Raw genomic sequence first — 23,441 nt, forward strand, 5'->3', positions numbered from 1 at the left:
CACCCCACGTTGAGGCCCGGGTGTGGGGAGGAGGACTGACTCTGAGTGGGCCTGGCACCTGTCCATGGGTCCTGCTGCCTTCTGGAGGAGGACACCAAACATTTCACAACCCCGCACACGGAACTATCTGGCCCGAGGCAGTGCCAAAGTTGAGATTCTTTGTACCAGAACAAGGAGTTCAACAGATTTCTAGGTCTTAGGACTGACCAGGTTTTAGGTATGATTGAGGGCAAAGGATGTCTTTTACTAAAGGTGGGGAAGCATGTGTGGAAGATGGAGCCCAAGAGTTCAGTTGGGCCTGTTAGGTTGAGATGCCTGTTTGTCATGTAAGGATCGCACAGAGTCAGCAGTTGAACATACGAGTCTGGAGCTTGGGGGAGAGGCTAAGGCTGGGGATACAATTTTGGAGATGCTACTTGTGGGGCTAGACAAGATCCCAGGGGATGAGTGCGCAGTGAGAAGAAGCCCAAGGGTTGAGCACAAGGGCACACTATCATTTAGATCAGCGGTTCTCAACCTGTGGGTCGCGACCCTTTTGGGGTCGAAGGACCCTTTCACAGGGGTCGCCTAAGACCATCTGAAAACACATATATAATTACATACTGTTTTTGTGATGAATCACTATGCTTTAATTATGTTCAATTTGTAACCATGAAAATACATCCTGCGTATCAGATATTTACATTACGATTCATAACAGTAGCAAAATGACAGTTATGAAGTAGCAACGAAAATAATTTTATGGTTGGGGGTCACCACAACATGAGGAACTGTATTAAAGGGTCGCGGCATTAGGAAGGTTGAGAACCACTGATTTAGAGCTTGGGAAGAGGAAAGTCCAACCAATAAGGTGAGAGGAGAAACAGAAGGAAGAAGGATCCGAGAGACCAAGTGGAGAAAATTTTCAGGAAGAAGGGCTTGATTGACTGTGTCAAAGAACCTGAGAGATGGTTTAGGATGGGCTCCCTGTTGCATCTGGCTACAGCAATGGTTCTCAACCTTGGCTGCACATTAAAACCCCCCGGGAATCTTTTTAAAATCCTGATGTCTGGGCCTCATCCTCGGGAAATTCTGTTTCTTTGTTATGGGTTGGGGCCACAACATTAGTAACAAAGAAACAGAATTTCCCGAGGATGAGGCCCAGAAATCAGGATTTTAAAAAGATTCCCAAGTGATTCTAATGTGCAGCCAAGGTTGAGAACCAGTGGGCTACAGGAAGATGGTAAGTGGCTTTGAAGAGAGTGATTTCAGGGGTGTGGTGGGCCCTCTGTAGTGGGAGCCAGGCTGGAAGTAGTTGAGAGATAGGGAGTTGAGGAAGTGGAGACTGTGAGTAGAAATCCACGCTTTGAGGAAGTTCTATTATGGATGGGGATGAGGAATAGAGAAATGGAACAGTCTCTAGAGAGAGTCAGGGATCCAGAGGAATTTTAAACAAGCCATAATAAGGAATGTGTATCTCAATGGAAGTGGGTCATTCCTGAACAAGAAACGGATGTTAGAAGAGAGGACCTCCACCCAGAGGGGAGAAGTCCTCTGACCCCCTCCTTAAACTCCCATTTGAACCTCAGGTCCAGAAGATTATCAAATCTGATCAAGCCCATTACCTCAGCTCATCTGCCCCATCCTCAGTCAAGTCCCTAGGTCATCCTTTAAGGTCAAGTGCATACTCCTCAACCTGGCATTTAGACCTTCTCTTATCTAGTCCAGACCACCATTCCTGTCATTCCAGAATCTTCTCTACTCCCCTCTCATCCACCTGCTAAAACCACACATTCAAGTTCTGAGCCATTTGTACTTCCCTAACACTGCCTGCTTTTCTCTTCTCCCAGCGTTTGCACCAAGAGCACACAATTACCGCTCACCAGCTATGAGACCAGGTAAGCTGTGCCTCAGTTTCCTCATTTGTAAAATGGGTGGGGGTGCTGACAATAATAACAATACCTATAAGGTAAGAGTGGTACATGTCTCATAGGTTTAATTTAAGGATTAGCTGTGTTAACACACAGAAAACACATGGAACGGGATCTGGCATATAGTCAGTGCTGTACCAGGGGTAGCTACTACAGTGGGGCCTTGACTTACGAGTTTAATTCGTTCCCAGACCGAGCTCGTTAAGGAGCTCATTAAGGAGCTCGTTAACTCAAATTACTCTGCCAACTCAATGCAAAAAATCGGTGGAGAGACAGCTGGTATCTCAAAAAACTCGTTAGTCGAGACACTCGTAAGTCAAGGCCCCACTGTATTGCCAAATGGAAGAGGGTCTGCCCACCAAACACACAGCAGAGCCAAACACTAAATACCAATTTTTGCAGTAGAAAAAAATAAAAGCAACTTATTGGCATCAAGCCAGGAGAACAGCAAACTAGCGCTCAAAATCCAAACTCCTTGATGGCTTTAAAAACCCAAAGGTTTTTAAAGGCAAAGATTGAGCACTGGGGTTTAGAGGTCATGGGTGAAGCTGATTGGCTAGTTCTTGTGCAAGCCTCAGCAGTTTCCCTTTGTCTGATTAATTTAGTTTCTATGTCCTCTTGTCTGGTGTCTTTGTCACTGTAGTCAGGTGATCTAACCAGGTTGCAGAATCAAGATTCTGCAAAAATATTTCATAATTGTGCATCAGTAATGTTATCTTTAAAGCAAAAGGCTAAACATCTTGTGACCTTTGTCATTGTTTAAGTTGTTTTGTGCTTAACTAGCTACATTAATCTATTATCTCAAGCAAATTGTGCTTTTAAACATTTTTTCCTGAAACTTGCTTTCCAGGCAGGTCTCTAGGAATAACTAACATTTTCTTAATCTTTTACTATAAGCTACATGACAACCAAAGCAATTGAAAGACTTAGTTAAAGCCTCTATTATCTAACACCTAAACATGTTTACTGTTAACTGTCAGTTTCACTACCATCTGGCATATAATCCATATTTTATTTATCCACTGCCTTACCCTTGGGTACTTAGGTTGTTGCCTGTACAAATAATGCTGCAATCAACATCCTTCTAGGTGTTGTTGTGTGGGAGGGTTAGAGAGCAGGCTCGTTCAGGTTCTTGGTAAATAACTCTCCTAGAAGACAGTCCTACTTTTCCAAGAAGCTCTTGTTCATCCTTCCAGATTCAGCACAAGCTCAGATGTCAACTTGGCTGGGCAACATGCCCTGACTTTAAGCATAACACGCACAAACGCACAATCACACACACACACACACACACACACACACAATCTTTAGGATAACAGGTCACACACTGCACACTCTCCAAGTGTGATCCCATCCCTACTGGCCACAGAATCACTCTTATAACTAACTTAGACTCTTTGGGGGCAGACCCTGGCGTCTGCATGTTAAGCAAGTTCTAATGGTACTCGTATGCACCCCAAAGTTTGAGGATCCTGAGGGGTCCTTGAGGACAGAAACATAGCCCGTTTCATCTCTCTATCCCCAGTGCCCAGCACAGGGCCTGGCTCATGTAAGGGCTCAATAAATGTTTTATGAACAATTGGCCATGTCCTCGGCTGTAAAACAGGAATAATCACATTATACTTTCCTAATGGGAAGAAGTGAATATGTTAATATTTATGAAGTGCTTAGAACATTGTCTGGCACATAGTAACCACTCCCTCGGTTACATACATACATACATGCATATGTTCTTGCATGCACACATACATACAAAAATAAACCTCAAGGTTAGAGTATCCAAGTTTATTAAACACATTCCAACAAAAAAGGAAGGTGGGACAAGAGGGGGCCCAGCCCACCTCCACTCATCCTTTGTCCTTCAGAACAGACCCACCGGTTTGTATCCAGCAAACTGGCTCCTTCTCCATCAAGGTGGGGACCCACACTGCGGTGCTGAAGCAGGGGGGTGCCCTAGGTCTCAGGGCACTGCAGGAGATCATAGGTCACATAGCCCACTTCATCCACCTGGTTCACCTCATTCTGGAAATTCACGCGCCAGTAGAAGCGGTCCTGGCAGAAGTAAGCTTTATCTGCAGAGGAGAGGCAGGTACAAGAGGGGTGATTCCAAACCTCCCACATATACATAACAGAAACAAAAGCAAGATCTTAACAATCATCCCTCCTGTCCTCTCTAGGTCTTCCCAAGGTTTTTATATCACACCTTCATCTCCCCCACAGAGATACTGGAAGGCACAGACCCTGATGTCCAAAGCACTGGCACAGAGTGTAGCACACAGTAGGTGCTCAGGACCATTCATTCAACATTCATTCATTCAACAAATCCTTTCATTCATTTATTCATTCAACAAATATTTATCATGCCAAGTACTGTTAGAAGCACTGAGGAGCCCCACCCGCGTGGCTCAGCAGTTGAGCATTGACTGATGAACCGGGAGATCATGGCTCGATTCTCAGTCAGGGCCTATGCCTGGGTTGTGGGCTTGATCCCCAGTGTGGGGCGTGCAGGAGGCAGATGATCGATGATTCTCTCTAATCATTGATGTTTTATATCTCTCTCCCTCTCTCTCCTTTCCTCTCTGAAATCAATTTTTTAAAAAAATTTTTTTAAAGAAGCACTGAAGATAGAGCAGAGAAAAGCTGCAGGCATGATCTCAGTTCTTTGGGTGCTTACACTCTAGTGCAGTGATTTTCACCCACTGTGCCGCAAGATTTTTTAAAACAGGCAATTCCTGACTATTTAGTCGGGGGCACTGACCTCTTTTCCCTTAGACTGGCATATTAAAAAAATGACAACAGCTATCACAACAATAGCTGTCCGGTGTGGGTGAATCAAAATTATACCTATTGTTTTTTGTCAGATCAGCAAAAATATGTATATTTTGTGGTGTGCTGCAGAATTTCAGTAATTAGTTTATGTGTGCCCTGAGATGAAAAAGGTTGAAAATCGCTGCTCTAGTGGGGTAAGGCAGATGAGTAACAAGCAACTGTGTAAATAAATGAGATTGGTTTTGAAAGTGGAAAGGAAACAAAAGCAAGTAAGTGAATAGGTAATGAGGGTCAGAGAGGCCTCTTTGAAAAGGTGGCTCTAGCGCTGAGACCTGAAGAGTAAGAGGGAGGCAGCACAGTGACAATCTGGGAAAAAACCTTCCAGGCAGAGGGAACAACTGGCACAAAAGCCCTAAGCGAGGACCGACCTTGATGTGTTCAAAGAGCAGCCAGAAGGCCAGTGTGGGTGGAGTGAGCAGAGGGAATGGCAGAAGTAGTGGGAGGAGTGAGGGGTCTGATCATGTTAGTTCCTTTGACCTTGGACTGGGTCTGTAGTCACTCCCAAACTATTGTCTCCATTCCTAACCACTCCCTGCTCCCAGAGAATAACCGTTTTTGGACAACCAGGATGGCTTGGAGTGGGGTGTTTGCAAAGGAGATAGTGAAAGTAAATATTTCAGCAATAAAACCAACAGCACTTGTCAACTGATTGGATGTGAGTGGTGAAAAAGAGAAAGCAAGTATAATTCCAGCTAGCCTCCCAGTTTTCCAGACTGGGAAACCGAGGCTCTGAGAGTAGCAGTGACTTGCCCAAAGACCCACAGCTATGACTCGCCTTGTGTATCACTATATTCCTGGTGGCAGCACAGGATCTGGCACATTCTAGGTACTTTGACAAATACCGTATAATAATGCATGCGCCTTCATGCAAACCATGTGTCCTGCATTGTTGGGAAAGAGCTTGCAGCTGGGAAGGCAGGAAACCAGGATCCCAGTCCTGGTTGCACCCCTGTATGATCTGGGGAAGGTCCCTGCCTCTCTAACTGCCACGGGGACATTTGCCTCAATCGCCAGGGCCTTGTCCTTTTCTCGCTCAGAAGCTGACCAGGCTCTAGCATGGGAAGAGGTGTCTCGGAGAGGGACCCTCCCCTGAGCCCCGTCTGCAGCCATCACCTCGGTACTGGAAGATGTCGTGCATGTTCAAGGGCACCCCGGGGAACATCTGGTCCACAGGGCTGGCACTCTTGGGATCTACCATCTGCGACTTCGGGTCAAACCTGCAGGAAGGCGGAGAGGAGACAGGTGCTGAGCGGATGGACAGGCGGGTGGCGCCCGGGCTCCCCCTGCCGGCGGCCCTCGCGGCTCTCACCTCCAGAAGTTCTGTCTGCTGAACAGCAGCACCTTCCCCCCGCCGCGTGGGAGGGCCCCGGTGACTTGGGCCACCTGCGGGCCGAAGCCCAGCTTGTCCAGACGCCTCGGGCCTAGCACCGACGCGCCCGTGTAGACCCACACTTGGCGCCCTGCAGGAGAGAAGGGTCACATCAGCCTGGGGGCAGGGAGGAAGCACACATTCTCCTTAAGTGTCAGAAGGGGAAACCCAGCGAGCTCTTTCGGAGCCTGGCGCGCCCGCAGTCTCTCTGCCCGCAAGCAGAGCCGCTCGGTATGATCGTGCAGGGTTCCGTGAAGCGGGGAGCTGGAACTCAGCCCCTGCTAAACGGCACCCGCCAGGAGGGGGCGCGTCTCCTTAAATCCGCACAAGCCCTGGTATGGGTTACCCCGGCTCTCTCTGTCCTACTAGATTGCGATGATGGCGAGGAGGGAAGGAGAGAGGAGGAAACTAACCAGCGAAGAAGAACATCTTCTTGGTTAGCGGCTCCTCAAAGGCGGAATCCAGCTTGGGAGGTAGCGCAGGCCACGTGTCCCTGATACGGAAGGGGCCCTGCACCCGGCGCCCCTGGGCCTCAGAGAATCGCCAGTACCTCCTGGGAACGTGAAAAGGGACAGGCAGGGCAATGAACCTTGAACCAAAGTCCAGTGGGCGGGGGCGGGGGCGGGGGGAGGGTCCCTCCTCCAAACCCCCTCCCTCACCGCACATCCCTGCGCCTCACCCGTCCTTGAACAAATGCAGGTAACCCCCCATCTCTGCGATGGCGTCGAAGATGTCCACGTTGCAAACATTCTCCGCTGGATCCAAAGACGCTGTAGGGACCACAGAAGGGCCAGCAGTGGGGGCACGGGTGGGGGTATCCGTGGGGCCAGCAGTGGGGGCACCGGTGGGGCCAGCAGTGGGGATATCCGTGGGGCCAGCTGAAGGGGGGCCTGTGGGGCCAGTAGTGGGGCCCTCTGAGGGGCGGACAGTGGTGCAGACCGTCGGGGGAGCGGTGGGCTGGGTTGTAGGTGTAGTAGTTGGAGGCCGTGGTTCAGGTTTAGGGCGAGGGCCTAAAAAGAGACACCGGATGAGACGCCCTATCCTGCATACCTCTGTGCCTGCAGAATACTGTATCTACTCCCCAAAGCCTATCAGTGCCCGCCCCCCCCACCCCCCTCTCACTCCCCTCACTTTAGATGCTGGAGCCTGCCTTCCCCCAAGCACAGGAAGGCCCCATCCTTTTCTACACTGACCTTTCATTCAAGCCATGTTATCCTATGGAGGGTCAGGCCCCCGGCTGGGCCCTATGAACATAAGACACGAAGGAACATCCCCAACCCCAACCCCAACCCCGCAGATGGGAGAGAAGTGTTTTTTGAGCACTCAGACTGAGTGCCAAACAGTGCTAAAAGCTCTATAAACACACACGTAGCTTGTGTGATCTAAAAAACAGAGAAACCTAGCCCTAACCAGTCTGGCTCAGTGGATAGAGCATCGGCCTGCGGACTCAAGGGTCCCAGGTTTGATTCCGGTCAAGGGCATGTACCTTGGTTGCAGGCACATCCCCAGTAGGGGGTGTGCAGGAGGCACATGATTGATGTTTCTCTCTCATTGATGTTTCTAACTCTCTATTCCTCTCTGTAAAAAATCAATAAAATATATATTTTTTAAAAAATTCGCCCCAAAAAATAAAAAACAAAGAAACCTATGCAATAGATTCTTTAATACCCCCATTTCTTAAATGAGGAAATGATACTAATGATAAGTGATAATGGCAATAAAAATATCAAACACTTGTATGTGCTTACTATATGCTAGGCAGTATTCTAACTCATTTAACCCTCTTAAGAACCCCCTGAGGCAGTTACTATTATTAGCCCCACTTTACAGATGAGGAAGTAATCTATCCCACTTCCTGGATGGACTGGCTTTTGAACCCACCACGGTCTCTAGAGTCTGGGCTCTTTATCACCAGCCCCAAGCACTGACCCCGCAGCAATTACACCGGTGGGGCCCAGGCTCCCCCACAGGTAGGTGTTGAGGTGTTGAGGTCCCAACTCCTCCCACCCCATTCTCCACCTCCCCTTCCCTCCCCCGGTCCCTGCCACGGTCCCTGCCACGGAACCTCACCGCCATACAGGTGCTGGATGCCCTTCACGTCGTCCTCATGCAGGGGCGGCTGCTCGGTGTAGCTGTACATGGGGTACATGAGCGCCTCTGGCACGTTGGTGTGATCTAAGCCCAGTGCATGGCCGAACTCGTGCGCAGCCACAAGGAACAGGCTGTATCCTGGAGGAAAAAGGGAGCCTGAGACTTGAGCCCTGAGCTTCACTCCCAGCTTCGGCCTCCACCCCGCCCCCCCTCACACACACACACACACACACACACACACACACACACACTACCCCAGCCCTAGAACCTTGGAACCCTGCACACCTTGGTCGGGGCAGAAACCCCACTTCCTGTCGCTGTCGAAGTTCGATGTGGTGGCACACCAGAGGTGCCCATCATTGCGGCCCTCCCGGGTACAGGTCGAGTACTCCTTGCCCAGGAAGATGAAGGGGAAGACGCACAGCTCCCCCGCTGAGTTGCCCCCGGTCACCGTCGAGTCCACTGAAGAGACCCAGGGCCTTGGGTGAGCAGGTGGGTGGGTCCAATAAGGGGCCCAGGGGCCCAGGGGCGGGCCAAACAGGGAGCTAGAGAATCTGGGTGCCATTGTTAAAGCCTAGGGGGCGATGTAGGGCGCCGCTGAGCCCCGGGTGAGCCTGGGGAGGGCAGGCTGTGCATGGGGCGGGGCCAGTGGAAGGCAGAGGGAGGGGCTGGGTGAGGGTGGGCAGAGTGCCCGCGGTCCCGCAGACCAGTGACAAGTGCAGAGTCACTGATGGGTGGAGGAGGCGCGTTCAGAGGACCAGTGGCGGGCGGGGCACACGCACCTCGGGTCGGGCAGAAGCCGTAAAGTTTGTCCTGGTCGTAGTTGGCGGTGGTGGCGCACCAGCGGTAGCCGTCGGAGCGGCCGTCGGTGGTGCAGGCGGAGTAGGAGCGGCCCTCGAAGGTGAAGGGAAACACGCAGGGCTTGCCGTCGGAATTGCCGTGCTGGGTGTAGAGTCCTGGGGAGGCCCACACGTCACCCCGAGTTCACTAACCCACAGGCCACCGCTCCTGCGCCCCCCTCTCCTCATGTCACGGGCAAGTCAACTGGGCCCAGAGGACAGGAGAACGGCCTGCAGACCCCACAACACGAGTGGCCGCGCTGGGGTGACAATCCAGGGTCCCGGGCTCCGCGGCCCCGAACTCACTCTCGCTGGGGCAGAAGCCGAACCGACGGTCCGTGTCAAAGTCCGCCGTGGTGCTGCACCAGAGGTGGTCGTCGGAGCGGCCGTCCGTGGTGCAGGCGGAGTAGGAGCGGCCCTCGAAGGTGAAGGGGAAGTGGCAGGGGGCGCCGTCCGCGTTTCCAAAGAAGGTCGGGACCACTGCAGGGGGAGGGGGCCTGGGTCAGGGCGGCTGGGGACGGGGTGAGGAGAAGAGGGAAGGGGGACTTCGGCGGCTCGGGATCTCACCCACGCCCTTGCCCAGCGACCACAATTCCTCATCGTCGAAGTGGGAGTCCCCCTGGATGCCCGGGCCCGGAGGAAAGGCGTGTGCCAGGAGCCCGTCCTTCCCATCGAAGGGGTACCCGTCTCCGTGCTCTGGAGAGGCAGATGGGAAGAGAGTTAGCTGGGCGCAGGGGTGCGGGTGGTGCAGGCTCTGCGCCACCCAGGGGCGCGGGGCTGAGCGCGGGAGCGGCTCCCCAGCCCTTGCGCCCCCGCGCTGTGCGCCGAGCGGAGGAGGCGCCGGAAGGACGAGCGGCGGCCGAGGCAGCGGCCACAGGCCACCGGCCAGAGCAAGCGGGTCCAGCGCCCCCTCTGCCCGCTCCGCGGTCCTGCCTCCCCTGTCCCCGTCCCAGCCCCGCTTGGCCTTTCCCTCTCGCGCTCTCACCCTGAACACCAAACTGGATGACGATATCGGCCTCCTGGCCGTACACGCGAGTGAAAGTGAGCGGCGTCACGGCGCTCCAGACCGCGAAGGCGCGGGCAAAGGCGTCGTCGATCACGTCGCGCGGCAAGTCTTCCGAGTAGTTTTGGATCCTGTAGGGAAAAGCCGGGGGACAGGGTCCAGGGGAGTAAGAGGCGGGAGCCGGGGCGGCAGGCACCCCCTGTGCCTCGGCGACCTCGGCTCCAGGCTTTCATCAGTAAAGCGCTGTCCGATGCATTTTCCTCTTTGGACACACACTGGCCCTGGCAGGAGGACCCGGGCTAGGAGGCCCGCTTCCCCAAAGGGCGAACCGGGACTCAGTGGGGGAGCCACTTCCCCCAGGCTGCACGTTTAGTGAAACCCAAGGAGGGTCAGACAGGACGCGTTCCACCGCTGAGCGCGCACGCGGAGACCGGCCTCCTCACCCCACCCGCTCTGACCCCGCGGGACCCCGCCACGCACCAGTACGTGATGTTTTCGTGGTGCCACTTGAGGTCGCCCTCAAAGGTCTGGAATCTGCCCAGGTCTGGGACGCCACAGCGCGGGGTGCGCATAGCCTCCAGGGTGGTGCTGTCCAGCTCCCCGGTCTCCGGTAGAGACAGGCGTCTCTGGAGGACCCGCAGCGCCCGACTCAGGGCCTGATCGTCGTCGCTCAGCTCGGCGACTTGTGTGTAGCCATAGCGGTACAGGTACTCCTGTGGACGGAGGGGCAGGGACATCCAGGGCACTGAGTCCCTTTCTCTGCCCTCCTGGGTCAGAACTCCATCCCCCCAGGAGCTCAGGACCAGCAACAAGGCGTTGATGGTACCCAGGACTTGGTACCCTGGACATCAGTACTTGTGCCCACCCAAGCATCTCCCCTCCCTGCAGACATCCTTAGTTCCTTCCCAGCCCTGGATGCTCCTGGCCATACCGACCTCAGGGGCCCCTAAGGTTCACCCCTGTTCACCCCCAGCCCATGCACACCCCAGAACCCTCCAATGCTCCCCCACCCCCATATTATTCCCATTGCCCACCTAGGAAACTCATGAACCCATTCTTGACCATCGCTGCCCAGAGCCTCCGCAGGACGCCCCCCTCCCAGTGCCTGATCCTAGACACCTCTGTCTCTAGACGTCCCCATTACCCCCAGTGTGGCCCAAAGCATCTCCTGAGAGCCATGCCCTCCCTGCGATTCCAACTCTAGGCTGAGGTGTTTGCTTACCTCTGCCAGCTGCTTGTTGGTGAGAGTTGTTCCCAGGTCTCCTGGGAAGACCACAACAGTGGGCTGGTGTGGTCTGGGGGCCGCAGAGCAACAGCCCAGCCCCAGGAGAGCCAGGACCAGGGACAGCCAGGGGCTCATGGTGAGAGGAGCAGTGTCTGGCTGCAGCTGCCCTGGTGGGGGCTTTAAGGAGTCAGTGTTAACTGAATCAGTAACCCCGCCCCTCACCGCCAGGCTGACTCAGGGGATGGGGTGTATGCATGTGTGTGCATGTATGTAGGTGTGTGTGTTGGCAGCCCCAGTATGAGAAGGCAAAGAAAGGGCTTACACCACCTCCTCCTCTCCTTGCTGCCCACAGTCCCTACTGCTGAGTCAGGCAGGACCCTAGACCCACAGAGACCCACAGGAAACCACAGGCCCATTGGGGAAGGTTGGGTTTTGCAAACTGCACAGCTTGTGAGAACTTCATGAAAAAAGAGAGGAGCCCCCCATCTGAAGGCCCCAACTGCTCAGCCAAAGGGAAGAAGAGGCCTTTTTCTGAACCTAGTGATCCCACTTCCTGGTCAGACCCCCTCTGTGGGCCCCACCCCACACTCCCAGGCTCTGCCCACTTTTCTCTTCCCTGGAAGCCTTCCTGGACTCAGCTTCCTCTCCCTGCTCCACCTGGCCTGAAATGAGTGGCCTCTGCTAGGCTGGAGTTGGGGAATTCCACTGGGGCAAGCCCCTATCTTCAGGGGCTGACTCCTTCAGGGCAGTGGAGGGGGAGTTTGTTGCATCTGGAAGCCAGCAGACATGGCTTTCCTCTCTTCCTACAGTGCCTCGGGCAAATGTCCTCACCACTCTGAATGTGTTTCCGCAGCTGTAAAAAGGGGCTCTTCGTCCCTGAATGTGAGGATAAAATGAGATCCAACGCATAAAATGCTTAATACAGTGTATGTTGCAAGTCCTCAACAGACCAGCTGAGTGCTTTTAATTATTTGGGCCAAGATCATGATTCCAACTTGGAATCAGGAGACTGGGGTCTTGGGCTCTAACCTGCTGTGTGACCTAGAGTAAATGCCTTCCCCTTTCTGGGCTTTGGACTCAACTATAAAATGGGGGGAGGCGTTTATCTCCAGGAGCCCTTTCAGTTCTCTAGCCCTGCTTCACCCATGCAGGCTCCAGCTCCAGTGATGACCACTTATGCCAATAAACCAACAGCTTCCTTCCTATCCTTTTTCCCAGCCAGCCAGGGTGGGGCAGGATCCACTACTGCCTTCTTCAAGGCATTATTTAGGAAGGACAATAAAAATTAAATAAGCTGTATTTAAAGGACTTACTCAGCGCCAGGCACTTTATATGTTTATCTAATAAATGAGTCTGTGAGATAGAGACAACTAGCTTCCCTTGTAGGAAAGGGGAAACTTTAGAGTTCACTAATTAATGAGTCACACAGTCCTGGTTTTCAGTCCCAGCTCTGCCATTTCCCAGCTATGTGACCTTGGGCAAGTCACTTCACCTCTGAGCCCTAATAACCGTGCATTTTTTGAGATTTACTGTGGAGTGCTGTGATGAGTCCCCTATAAGCATCTCCTCTCATCCTCACCACCATCTGGGGAGCAGGTTTGAGTATCCCTCCCATTTTCAGGGGAGGAAACTGAAGCTCAGAGCAATTAAGGAACATGCCTTAATCACCCAGTGAGTTAATACACAAAACCAGAATTCAAGCCTAGGGCTGCATAGTTCTGAAGTTTTTAATGTTTATGGAATTTACAGGGAACTGAGATAACTAGGGGTTGGAGAGGAGTTGGAGGATGGGATCGGGGGAAGACTTAAAACCTGGACCCATTTCCCCTAATCCCTTGCACCCACTGAATATCAGAGGGGAGGCCTAGGCTTTGGGGAATCAGAGGCTAGGACAAGGGACCCAAGAGGGCTATAGTCCAGACTTGAGAGCGTAGGGTCAGAGCAATATGATTTTAGAGATGGAAACAGAGACCCTTTAATCCAGAGGGTCTTCATCTGGAGGCAGACATGGACTTTAAGAGAATCCATGAACCGCCTCCTAACTTGCCATCAATTGTACAAAATATGTCATATCTATGTATATATGCCACATTTCTCAAATTTAGCACTATTGACGTTTGGGCCAGATAATTCTTTGTTGTGGGGGCCATCCATCTGTTGTAGGATGTTTTGTAGCATCCCCAGCCTCCACCCACTAGATGCCAGTGGCACCTCCCCCTGCCAGTTGTGTCAACCAGAAATGTTGCCAAACATTGCCAAATGCCCCCTGGGTGCGAGGGGCCAAGTCACTCCCACTGGCATATGTTGGTTTTCTTAGGTAAAGGGTCCAGAACTTTCATCATATACTCAGACCATTGATGATGATCTTCAAACCTTTAAAGACCACTTACTCAACAAATATTGGTTAAGTTTTTACAGGCTAGTCATTGTGATAAGAATTGGGAAGCCTTAGCCTGTTTGGCTCAGTGGATAGAGCGTCGGCCTACGGACTGAAGGGTCCTGAGATCAATTCCAGTCAAGGGTACATGCCCAGGTTACAGCTTGATCCCCAGTGGACATTTCCTCAGGGGGGCATGCAGGAGGCAGCCAATCAGTGATTCTCTCACATCATTGATGTTTCTATCTCTCCCTCTTCCTTCCTCTCTGAAATCAATAAAAATATTTTTTTTTAAAAAGAATTGGGAATATACGCCCTGCCAGTGTAGCTCAGTGATTGAGAGTTGACCCATGAACCAGGAGGTCACAGTTTGATTCCTGGTCAGGGCACATGCCTGGGTTGCAGGCTCAGTCCCCAGTAGGAGGTGTGCAGGAGGTAGCTGATTGATGATTCTCTCTCATCATTGATGTTTCTATCTCTCCCTCTCCTTTCCTCTCTCTGTAATCAATAATTTAAAAAAACGTATTTTTTAAAAGAATTTGGAATACAGTAGTGACCAAGATAGCTATTGTCCATGCTCATGGATTTGAGAGTCCAGTAAGGGAGAAATCAAATGAGTGATTTATTACCAGAAAGACCAGCATCACAAGAGGGAGGCATACTTATCTATTCCAACTGCCCCCATCATGCAGATGAGGAAACTGAGGCAGGCCCAGAGTGGAGAATTTTCCTCTCTTAGGTCACAGAGCAAGTCAGGGACTGAGTGTGGGGGACAAGAAGGAATGGTAGCTAAGAGTCTGCACTGTAGAGCCAAGCTGCTTTGGTTCAAAGCTCAGCTCTGGCATGGACCTGCTGTGGGATCTGAGTAGTTGGCATAATTGGTCAATGCCTCAGTTTCCCCATTTGTAAGATGAGGTTAACAATAGTGCTTACCTCATGGGGTTATAAGGGTCAAGTGAGTTAGCAGATGTCAAGTGCCTGACACATAAGAAGTGTTTGGGGCTACTCTAATTATGATTGCTTCTGGACCAGCTGGCTGTTTTTACCAATTGGCAAGCAGGGAAAGAACACCCCACCAGGAACCCTGGAAATTGATTCCTGGAGTCAACTCAAGCAAGAAGTCTCCATTCCTCACTCCCTCCCAACTTCCTCCTTTACCCCCTGGTTCCCCAACCCTCATCAAGAGCAACTGGGGAGAGCTTGGTTTTCAACACAGCAATTGCAGGAAGTGGTTCTGGTTACCACATCCCCTTCCCCACTTCCCCAGCCCTCCTTCCACTACCACAACACAGTTTAGCCAAGACCCTGGGAGAGGAGGCAGGAAGCAGGATATACCCCCAGGTGGGCTCCCTCTAAGCCTGACCAGAGTCATAACTTGGACTCTAAGCCCCTCAACCCGGTGGAGGCCCCATCAGGATGGGAAGGGGCTGATCCTGGAGCCCTGAGTCACCAGCTGGATGACACAGCCCTGCGGGCTGCTATTAGTAACTCCAGGCCCCTAGACCGGGGTCAGCCTCACGAGATGAGGAATCTCTCCCCCATGTAGGAGGGGGAACTCCAATCCTGTTTCTCCAAAACCTGCCAGCGAGGGGAGGGGAAGCCAGGCCTGAGAGGCCCCGGCAGGATGTTGAGAAGACACTTGTGTCTAGGATGAAGCAGAAAGGTGTATGTATTGCAAGACATTTCCTCAGGGGAGAGCATCACTCATGTACCCACCCCCACCCGCAAACACACCTGCCAGCCCTAGCCTCAGGGTGGTGACAATTCCCAGGCTGACTCTTAGAGGCCCTAAGAATAATACTGCCATGCCTCCCACTTATCTGTACGGAGCTCCTTCAACAGGAAGCCACAGAGTGTAGGCTTTGGAGTAGCTCCTATTCCTTCTGACTGCTTGACCTTAGACAAGTCACTTTGGCTCTCTACGCCTCCACTTCCTTGTCTGTAAAATGAGGAGGGAACAGTCCTCACTCAAAGGGTTGTGGGGGTATTAAATGAGATTACACATTATATGTGCCCAGCCTAGGAATCGAACCGGCAACCCTTCAGTGCATGGGATGATGCCCAACCAACTGAGCCACACCAGCCAGGGCAGCAAACCTTCTTAACATATTTGACTCTGAGCTTTAGAACTCTTTGGCATTCACAGAAGGCAGGCATTGTAAACCATTTCCATAGTGATGGATCCAAGGCCCAGAGAAGGGCTTCGGTTTGCTCACTGTCACACAGCTGATGAGTGACAGCGCTCCTGCCCAGGCCTTCTGACTCTGAATCCCGTGCTAATATCAGGTCACTGGATCTGACAAGAAGGAAGTCACTGGGGGAAGCAGCCTGGGGCAGTAGTGGGGCCCAGAAGTCAGGCTGGAGGGAGAGTCAGGAACAACAGAGAGAACAGGATTGGGGTGTTTGGTTGGGTGAATAAAAGGGAAAATTAAAGGGGCTGGAAGGGGCAGAGAACAGTCAAGGGGCATTTCCTTGAAGGCGAGAGCTTCATGCCCACAAGAAGGGATAGTGCTTAGAGGGAGAGACATGCAAATTTAGGGGGGGAAGAGGATGAGCCCAGGACCAGTTCCTTTGGCATCACGCTGCCCACTGGCAGGTAAGGTTATGCTTGGGGTCCCAGCAAAGCAGGTGCAGCCACAAAACACACATTTTAAAACTTATTTGCTTTTTTTTTTTTATTATTAAGACATGTTTAGAGTAGGTTTAGGTTCACAGCAAAATTGCAAGGAAAGTACAGATTTCCCACATATTCCCTGCCCCTCACATGCAGATCCTACCCATGATCAATAGCCCTCACTCGAGTGGTACCTTTGTCACAATTGATGACACTTCATTGACACATCGTAATCACCCAGAGTCCATGGTTTATGGGTCACTCTTGGTGTTGTACTGCTATGGGTTTGGACAAATGCATAATGACATGTATCCCTCGTTGTGCTACCATACAGTGTCATTTCACTGCCCTGAACGTCCGCCCTCTGCGCTCTGCTCATTCATCCCTTGCCACCACAAAGATGGTGTTTTGCAAGAATTCCTTAAAGCAGCCAACATGGGGAAAATCAGGTCCCTGTTGGACTTCCTCTTACAGTCATTTCAGGGTTCAGTGTTGTTTTCCTTTGGATAACAGATGGGGAAGACACCATGTTCTCAGTGATCATGGATGGCCCTGAGGGTCTGAATCTGGGCCTGTTCACAATGGGAAGAGGTGGAGGGGCCTGAATCCTCGGAAATCACATGTTAAACATTTAGTGGTCACTCGGTTCATGCTGGTTGGAGATGTCCACACAGCACACAGGGCAACTGGCAACTTCTTTGCCCCTTTTACAAATCTGGGTTGCACCCCCATTCTTGGCCGGCACACTTTCTCAGGCATCTTCTAGTTCGGGTGCTTCTTGAAGTGTAGTCCCAGGCCCAGGAGTTCAGCACCACCTGGGAACTGTTAGAAATGCAGATCCTCACCCCAAAACTATAGAATCAGCACCGCTGGGTGGGGCCCAGCCATCTTTGTTTTAACAAGCCTGCCTAGTGATGCTGGTGCACCCTCAAGTTTGAGCCCTCTGCTCTAGTCAAGCTTCAACCCAACACTAAGGCGGGGGGGGGGGGGGGGGGCAGGAAAGATGCTTCTGACACCATTTCCAGATGAGGAAACTGAAGCTCAAAGAGATAAAGCCACTTGCCCAAGGTCACACAGCTAGTACCCAAATCTGGCCTTGCTGGCTGTAGAGCTGATGATCCTCCCCGCAGTATTACAGCCAGGGCTGACAATCAAATATTAACAACCAGGACCTCATGAACCCCCAGCAATCAGAACTCATTCAGTCCGAGGAGCTGGGGGAGGCGGGTTGTGTGGATCATGAACCCTTCCATTCCTGGATCCGCAGTCCTAGGGGCCTGGGGGAAGAGGCTAGGGCTCTGGGCCACTTAGATGGCTCAAAGCAGCGCCTGTTACCAATGGGTAGGGAAATATTTCAATATTTAACTACTGGCGCTTCTGTACCAGATGCACACCAGCTGAACATGAGCCCTGACAACAGTCCCCTCCCTAAAAGACCAGGTGGAGGGCCTAGAGCTAAATATAGCTCCAGCGAGGACACAGGTACAGCGCTCCTCTGTGAGAACACTACCTGTTCCGCAGCGCTGCTCAAATGTGGCTGCGCACTGGCATCACTAGGATTTTCTTTTGAATAGTGATGCCTGGGTTTCACCCCCACACACACTCACCCTCGAGATTCTGACTTACTTAGTCTGGGGGACAGCCTGAGCACTGGGACTTTTATGCAGCCGGGTTGGAAACACTGCTCTACAGGGCCCCTGAAACCTGTAAGAGACAAGATTAAGAACCCCTGGTTTGCATCAGTATTTCCCAAGGCTGGGGACTTAAAAAAAAAATATAGATTCTCAAGAGATCTGATTCATAATCAGTGAGGCCTGGAAATGGATGTTAGCAAGCTCCCCTGGTTTAGAAATCAGTGGCAGAGACAGCCCCTGAGGTCCGAAGGGCTCAGAGATTCCACCCCCTCTCCCAGCCCACCCCCAACATAGTTGAAGCAATTGCGAACATTTTGCCAGGAAGCATCCAGAACCGATTTCTGCAGCTCTTCCTTCCCCTGTGCGTTGGAGACATTGCTTCAAAGAACACGCTCTGAAACACCGCCCAAGATCCCCTCCCGGGAGAGCCATTTTCAAGCGAATTGCTGCAGAGCCTCAGGCCTGCTCTGATTGCCTTTTCTTCCCATTAATCCTGGGACACCCTCATTTAGATGCGATCTGCATACATTTGCATATTGAGTTCCAGGGCCCCCTCCTCCCGCCTCCCCACCCCTGTGGCATGTTAGGGGACAATAAAACTAATGTATTCACAAAGCCTGCTGAGATGTGTTTGAACCTCATGCGGCGCTGAGGCTGATACACCTGAAGCCAGGCGCCGGGGTGAAGGGAGGATGGCACAGGCCGGGCGTGGGTGCTGCGGGAAGGCTGCAGAGAGGATGCTCTGGAAGCCTCCGGAGCTCTGGAAGCAGCAGCTTTAGCCCTGCTCCTGATGAGAGGCAATCTGGGATTTCCCCGGTGGGAAAAGATGGGGAGCACCAGTAGATGGGGTGAGGGAGCTCCCCCTTTCAGGGGGGTGGGTGAGATGCCTTCCCAATCTTAGAAGGGGCCTGGCTTGGGGACCACTTGGAAGCTCTCCAAGGCCCAGCCATGGGGCTCCGTGAAGAACCTCCCAGGTGACAACGGGTGCAGTGGAAGGAGCTGGGTGCTGGAATCCAACAGACCTGGTTTGAACGGTATGACCCAGGGTAAATGGCTTCCTCCCTGAACCTCAGCTTCCTCATCTTTGTAACGGGATCGTCAGCTCATTGCCTGGTGATGGGAGCCATGCCTTTATTTGGTTTCCCAGTAATGGAATATCTTTCCTAGGCTCCTTCTGAGGCTGGGAAGGAATCTGCTAATGGATGCAAGTGGGATGTGGCACTGGGAGCCCAGCAGCCCTGAGAGTGCACATGGGCTGTCCCTGTGGCATGGTTCTGGCCACTTCCCTTGCCTCCTACTCTGGCATCGAGCCCTCACATCACTGCTGGGAGCCTCCAGAAACCTTCTCAATATCCTTTTGGCTTAAGTTAGCCCAAAGCAGTTCTGAGTACTTGCAACCAAGGCCCCCAATTGCCACAAGGACCATTCCGTTCCTTCTCCTCAACCACTTAAGAGTCTGGCTGTGACCACAAACACCACCAGCCCCATTGCCAAAAGCCTCCTGAAGGTCCCAGGGCACTTCCAGTGCAACCTGGTCCAGATCTACTCCTCTCCACCCCTGCTCCTCCCTCCAGGCAAACTCTCCTGCCTCTATTCATGGCACTCTCTCCTCCCTGGCCTTACTAATTTCCAAACCATCTATCTGGATATAATCCTATAGTTCGCCCCCTTCCCCCATGTCATCCAAACAGTTGACAACCTGGTTAATCCTCTTAAATCCATCCCCTCAGTATCAGTCTGCTAGGGCTTCCATCACAAAGTACCACAGACTAGGGGGCTTAAGCAACAGAAATTTATTTTCTCACACTTCTGGAGTCTGGAAGTTTAAGATCAAGGTGAGGACCGGGTTGGCCTGTGTCCCCGGTTTGTAGATGGTTGTCTTCTCCCTGTATCTTCACGTGGTCTTCCCTCTGTGTGTCTGTGTCCTAATTTCTTCTTCTTATAGAGACCAGTCATACTGGATTAGGATCTGCTCTCATGACCTTGTTTTAACCTAATTGCCTCTCTTAAGACCCTATCTCCAAATACCGTCACATTCTGAGGTGCTTCTGGATAGGATTTCAACAAATGAATGGGGTGGGGGGCAATTCAGTCCATAACACCCTCCATCCTCTGCATTCTCACTGACACTGCTTGAGCTTCAGCCCTCCCACTTCTCGCCTGGTGGTAAATAGCTTGGCCCTCCAGTACCCAGCACCCACGCTCCAGATGCACATCTTGGTCAGCAATCCCTGACCATGATCAGAAAGCTTCCATAGCTCCCTACTATCTCCAGAATGAAGACCAAACTCCCTAGCCTGGCATCCGAGGCCCTACAAAGCCTGGCTCCACCTGCTTTCACAATCACCATTGCAATTAGGGCCAGGGAAAAAGGCAATGTTGGCTAGCACCGTGCTATTCCAAGTATAATTCACGGACCTATAGCATCTGTACCACCTCCTTCGTATGCATCCAGGAGTTTGAAAGTTCATCCACAGAGGGACTCATAGGAGCAGGACCTGTGGTCACCTGGTTGGCTCAGAACTTGACTTTGTTCCAACAGAACTATTCAATTCACAGGATTCTGGGATGCACAGCAGATGACAATTCTGAACTAACAAGTGAACTTGACTTCCCAAGGCTATTAAGAATGCCTAACTCACAAGTACTAGTATAATCAAATGAAAAGGTTGCTGGAGCCAGTGCTCTACTGGGAAAGGCAATGTTCTCCTCTTTCATTTCCCTTTGGCAAACATGTATTGAAGCTTTGAAGAGTGCCAAGCTGGGTGCTTGGTGGGTGTTGGGCATGTGGAAAGAAAGGAGACATGAGTTTGTCCTGCAAAAGCTCTCAAAACATGAAAGGAGATTCCCGTCAACACAAGGGACAGGAGGAGGTGGGAAATTCTGTGCTTCTGAGAGAACCAAGATGGCGGCATAGGTAAACACTGGAAATTGCTGCCTTGCACAACCACTTCAAAAATACAACTAAAAGACAAAACGGACATCATCCAGAACCACAGGAAGGCTGACCAAGTGAAAATTCTACAACTAGAAGGAAAGAGAAAAGCACACTGAGACTCAGGAGGTGCAGAAGTAAAGTGCAGAGGTACGGAGGCGCACGTGAAAAGGGCGCACGTGGAAAGGCTGGCAACTGAGGACGTGGCTGTCTTTTTCAATCGGGAGGGAGACACAAGCTCCTGACTGCTCTGAACGCCAGTTCTGGGTGAATCTCTGGAGACCCAGACTCATACGGGGAGAAACTGGACTGTCTGGCATCGGGCGGAACTCAAGGACGGCTTTCTCTCAGAGGTGCTTGCAGAGATTACCCAGGAACAGTGAGACCTAGAGCAGCCTCTTAGGGCAGGGCTGAGGATCACCCATAGCTGTTTGCTCCAGCCTGTTGATTCCCTGACCACCACCCCCCCCCCCGCCCCAAGCTGTGCCCAGAGCCTTTTGCATATGAATGTCCTGGCCCTTTGCAATCTAAAATTACCTAACTAACTGCAGCTGGATCAGAGAGACCCAGAACATCCAAAAGAAGGCCCAAGGCCCCACAGCAGCTTGCATTGCTTCACAGTTGGGCCTCATCTGGGCACCCCAAACAAGGAAAAGGAATCTGCAGATCTCTCTGTAGCTCCTGCTGGGTAGCCTCAGGCAGAGGCTAAATTAGCACCTCCTTAGAGATCCAAGAGCCAGTGTACCCAGTGGTCAGAGTGGGACCATCCAGATTACAACTCCTCAGATCCATAAGGGACACACTCAGGGGGCAGACTCAGTGAGCACCAAAGCCCCACTGAAGCAAGTCTTGCCCCAGAAGGGTGTCTCCAGCACAGAAGTTCTTCCACCATAACCACAGCTGATTCTCACAGCCAATTGGCCTGGAGGTCAATTCCTCCCAGTGAAACCTACAAGAGTCAAGGCTTAACTACAACAAGACTTTGCACACAGCCCACAAAGGGTGCACCAAGAGTGTCCTCCTCAGGTAACTGGGGAGGCTGAGTCACTGGGCCCTATAGGACACCTAGCACAGAAAACCATTCTATCAACACAGGGAAGCAGCCAAAATGTGAAGACAAAGAAACAGGTCACAAATGACAGAAATGGAGGAAAGCAAACTACTGGATATAGAGTTCAAAACCACACTTATAAGGTTTTTCAAGAATTTTCTAGAAACCACCGATAAATTTAGTGAGACCCTCAAGGATATGAAAAAGGACCAACTAGAAATTAAGCATACACTGACTGAAATAAAGAATATTATACAGAGACCCAACAGCAGACTAGAGGATCGCAAGAATCAAGTCAAAGATTTGAAATATGAAGAAGCAAAAAACACCCAACCAGAAAAACAAAAAGAAAAAAGAATCCAAAAATATGAAGATAGTGTAAGGAACCTCTGGGACAGCTTCAAGCGTACCAACATCCGAATTATAGGGGTGCCAGAAGAAGAGAGAGAGCAAGATATTAAAAACCTATTTGAAGAAATAATGACAGAAAACTTCCCCTACCTGGTGAAAGAAATAGACTTACAAGTCCAGGAAGCGCAGAGAACCCCAAACAAAAGGAATCCAAAGAGGACCACACCAAGACACATCATAATTAAAATGCCAAGAGCAAAAGACAAAGAGAGAATCTTAAAAGCAGCAAGAGAAAAACAGTTAGTTACCTACAAGGGAGTACCCGTACGACTGTCAGCTGATTTCTCAACAGAAACTATGCAGGCCAGAAGGGAGTGGCAAGAAATATTCAAAGTGATGAATAGCAAGAACCTACAACCAAGATTACTTTATCCAGCAAAGCTATCATTCAGAATTAAAGGTCAGATAAAGAGCTTCACAGATAAGAAAAAGCTAAAGGAGTTCATCACCACCAAACCAGTATTATATGAAATGCTGAAAGGTATCCTTTAAGAAGAGGAAGAAGAAGAAAAAGGTAAAGATAAAAATTGAACAATAAGTACATGTCTATCAACAAGTGAATCTAAAAATCAAGTGAATAAATAATTTGATGAACAGAATAAACTGGTGAGTATAATACAAACAGGGGCATAGAAAGGGAGTGGACTGACAATCCTCGGGGGAAAGGGGTGTGGGGGGTGAGGGAAGAGACTGGACAAAAATCATACACCTATGGATGAGGACAGTGGGGGGGGGGGGTAAGGGCAGAGGGTGGGGTGGGAACCGGGTGGAGGGGAGCTATGGGGGGAAAAAGAGGAACAACTGTAATAATCTGAACAATAAAGATTTAATTTAAAAAAAAAACACATGAAAGGAGTCAGACCATAAAGACATGCACTCAACAACCATTGCCTATGACAGCCCACCCTCCCACTCTATTCCTCCATCCCTCCAACCTCAGTCCTTAGAACATGCCATGCTTTGGCCTCTGGCCCTTTGCACTCTCCATTCCCCCTGCCTCAAACCCTTCCCAGGCCTCCCATCTCTGCCCTCCCCCGTGTCTGGCTAAATCTTATTCATCTTTTAGGTTTCAGCTGAGATGTCATTTCTCCCAGGAAAATGCTGCTGACCACCCCAACCTGAGAAGGAGGCTCTTCCGTGTTCCCATGCACCC

At 51.3% G+C, this 23,441-nt stretch overlaps 1 protein-coding gene across 3 annotated transcripts in view; it reads right to left on the reverse strand.

Annotated features, from left to right (window-relative positions):
* Nucleotides 1–3,680: 3,680 nt before the first annotated feature.
* The window catches only part of MMP9 (matrix metallopeptidase 9), a 37,600-nt gene continuing 17,839 nt past the window's right edge, over nucleotides 3,681–23,441 (reverse strand). For 2 of the 3 annotated variants that reach the window (XM_059706901.1, XM_059706900.1), the window contains exons 3-14: nucleotides 10,522–10,754; nucleotides 10,024–10,172; nucleotides 9,606–9,734; nucleotides 9,345–9,518; nucleotides 8,982–9,155; nucleotides 8,485–8,661; nucleotides 8,179–8,337; nucleotides 6,788–7,118; nucleotides 6,522–6,661; nucleotides 6,049–6,199; nucleotides 5,853–5,956; nucleotides 3,681–3,982 (exon numbers count right to left, since the gene is read on the reverse strand). In XM_059706901.1, coding sequence (XP_059562884.1) covers nucleotides 3,864–3,982; nucleotides 5,853–5,956; nucleotides 6,049–6,199; nucleotides 6,522–6,661; nucleotides 6,788–7,118; nucleotides 8,179–8,337; nucleotides 8,485–8,661; nucleotides 8,982–9,155; nucleotides 9,345–9,518; nucleotides 9,606–9,734; nucleotides 10,024–10,172; nucleotides 10,522–10,754 — 2,040 coding nt within the window. In that variant the 3' untranslated portion in view covers nucleotides 3,681–3,863. Of the gene's footprint in view, nucleotides 3,983–5,852; nucleotides 5,957–6,048; nucleotides 6,200–6,521; nucleotides 6,662–6,787; nucleotides 7,119–8,178; nucleotides 8,338–8,484; nucleotides 8,662–8,981; nucleotides 9,156–9,344; nucleotides 9,519–9,605; nucleotides 9,735–10,023; nucleotides 10,173–10,521; nucleotides 10,755–11,263; nucleotides 11,641–23,441 lie in introns of those variants that run through there. The other variant, XM_059706899.1, reaches the window with a different exon arrangement.

Source organism: Myotis daubentonii, chromosome 8 (genome assembly GCF_963259705.1).
Source record: "Myotis daubentonii chromosome 8, mMyoDau2.1, whole genome shotgun sequence".
In the NCBI taxonomy this organism is placed as follows: domain Eukaryota; kingdom Metazoa; phylum Chordata; class Mammalia; order Chiroptera; family Vespertilionidae; genus Myotis; species Myotis daubentonii.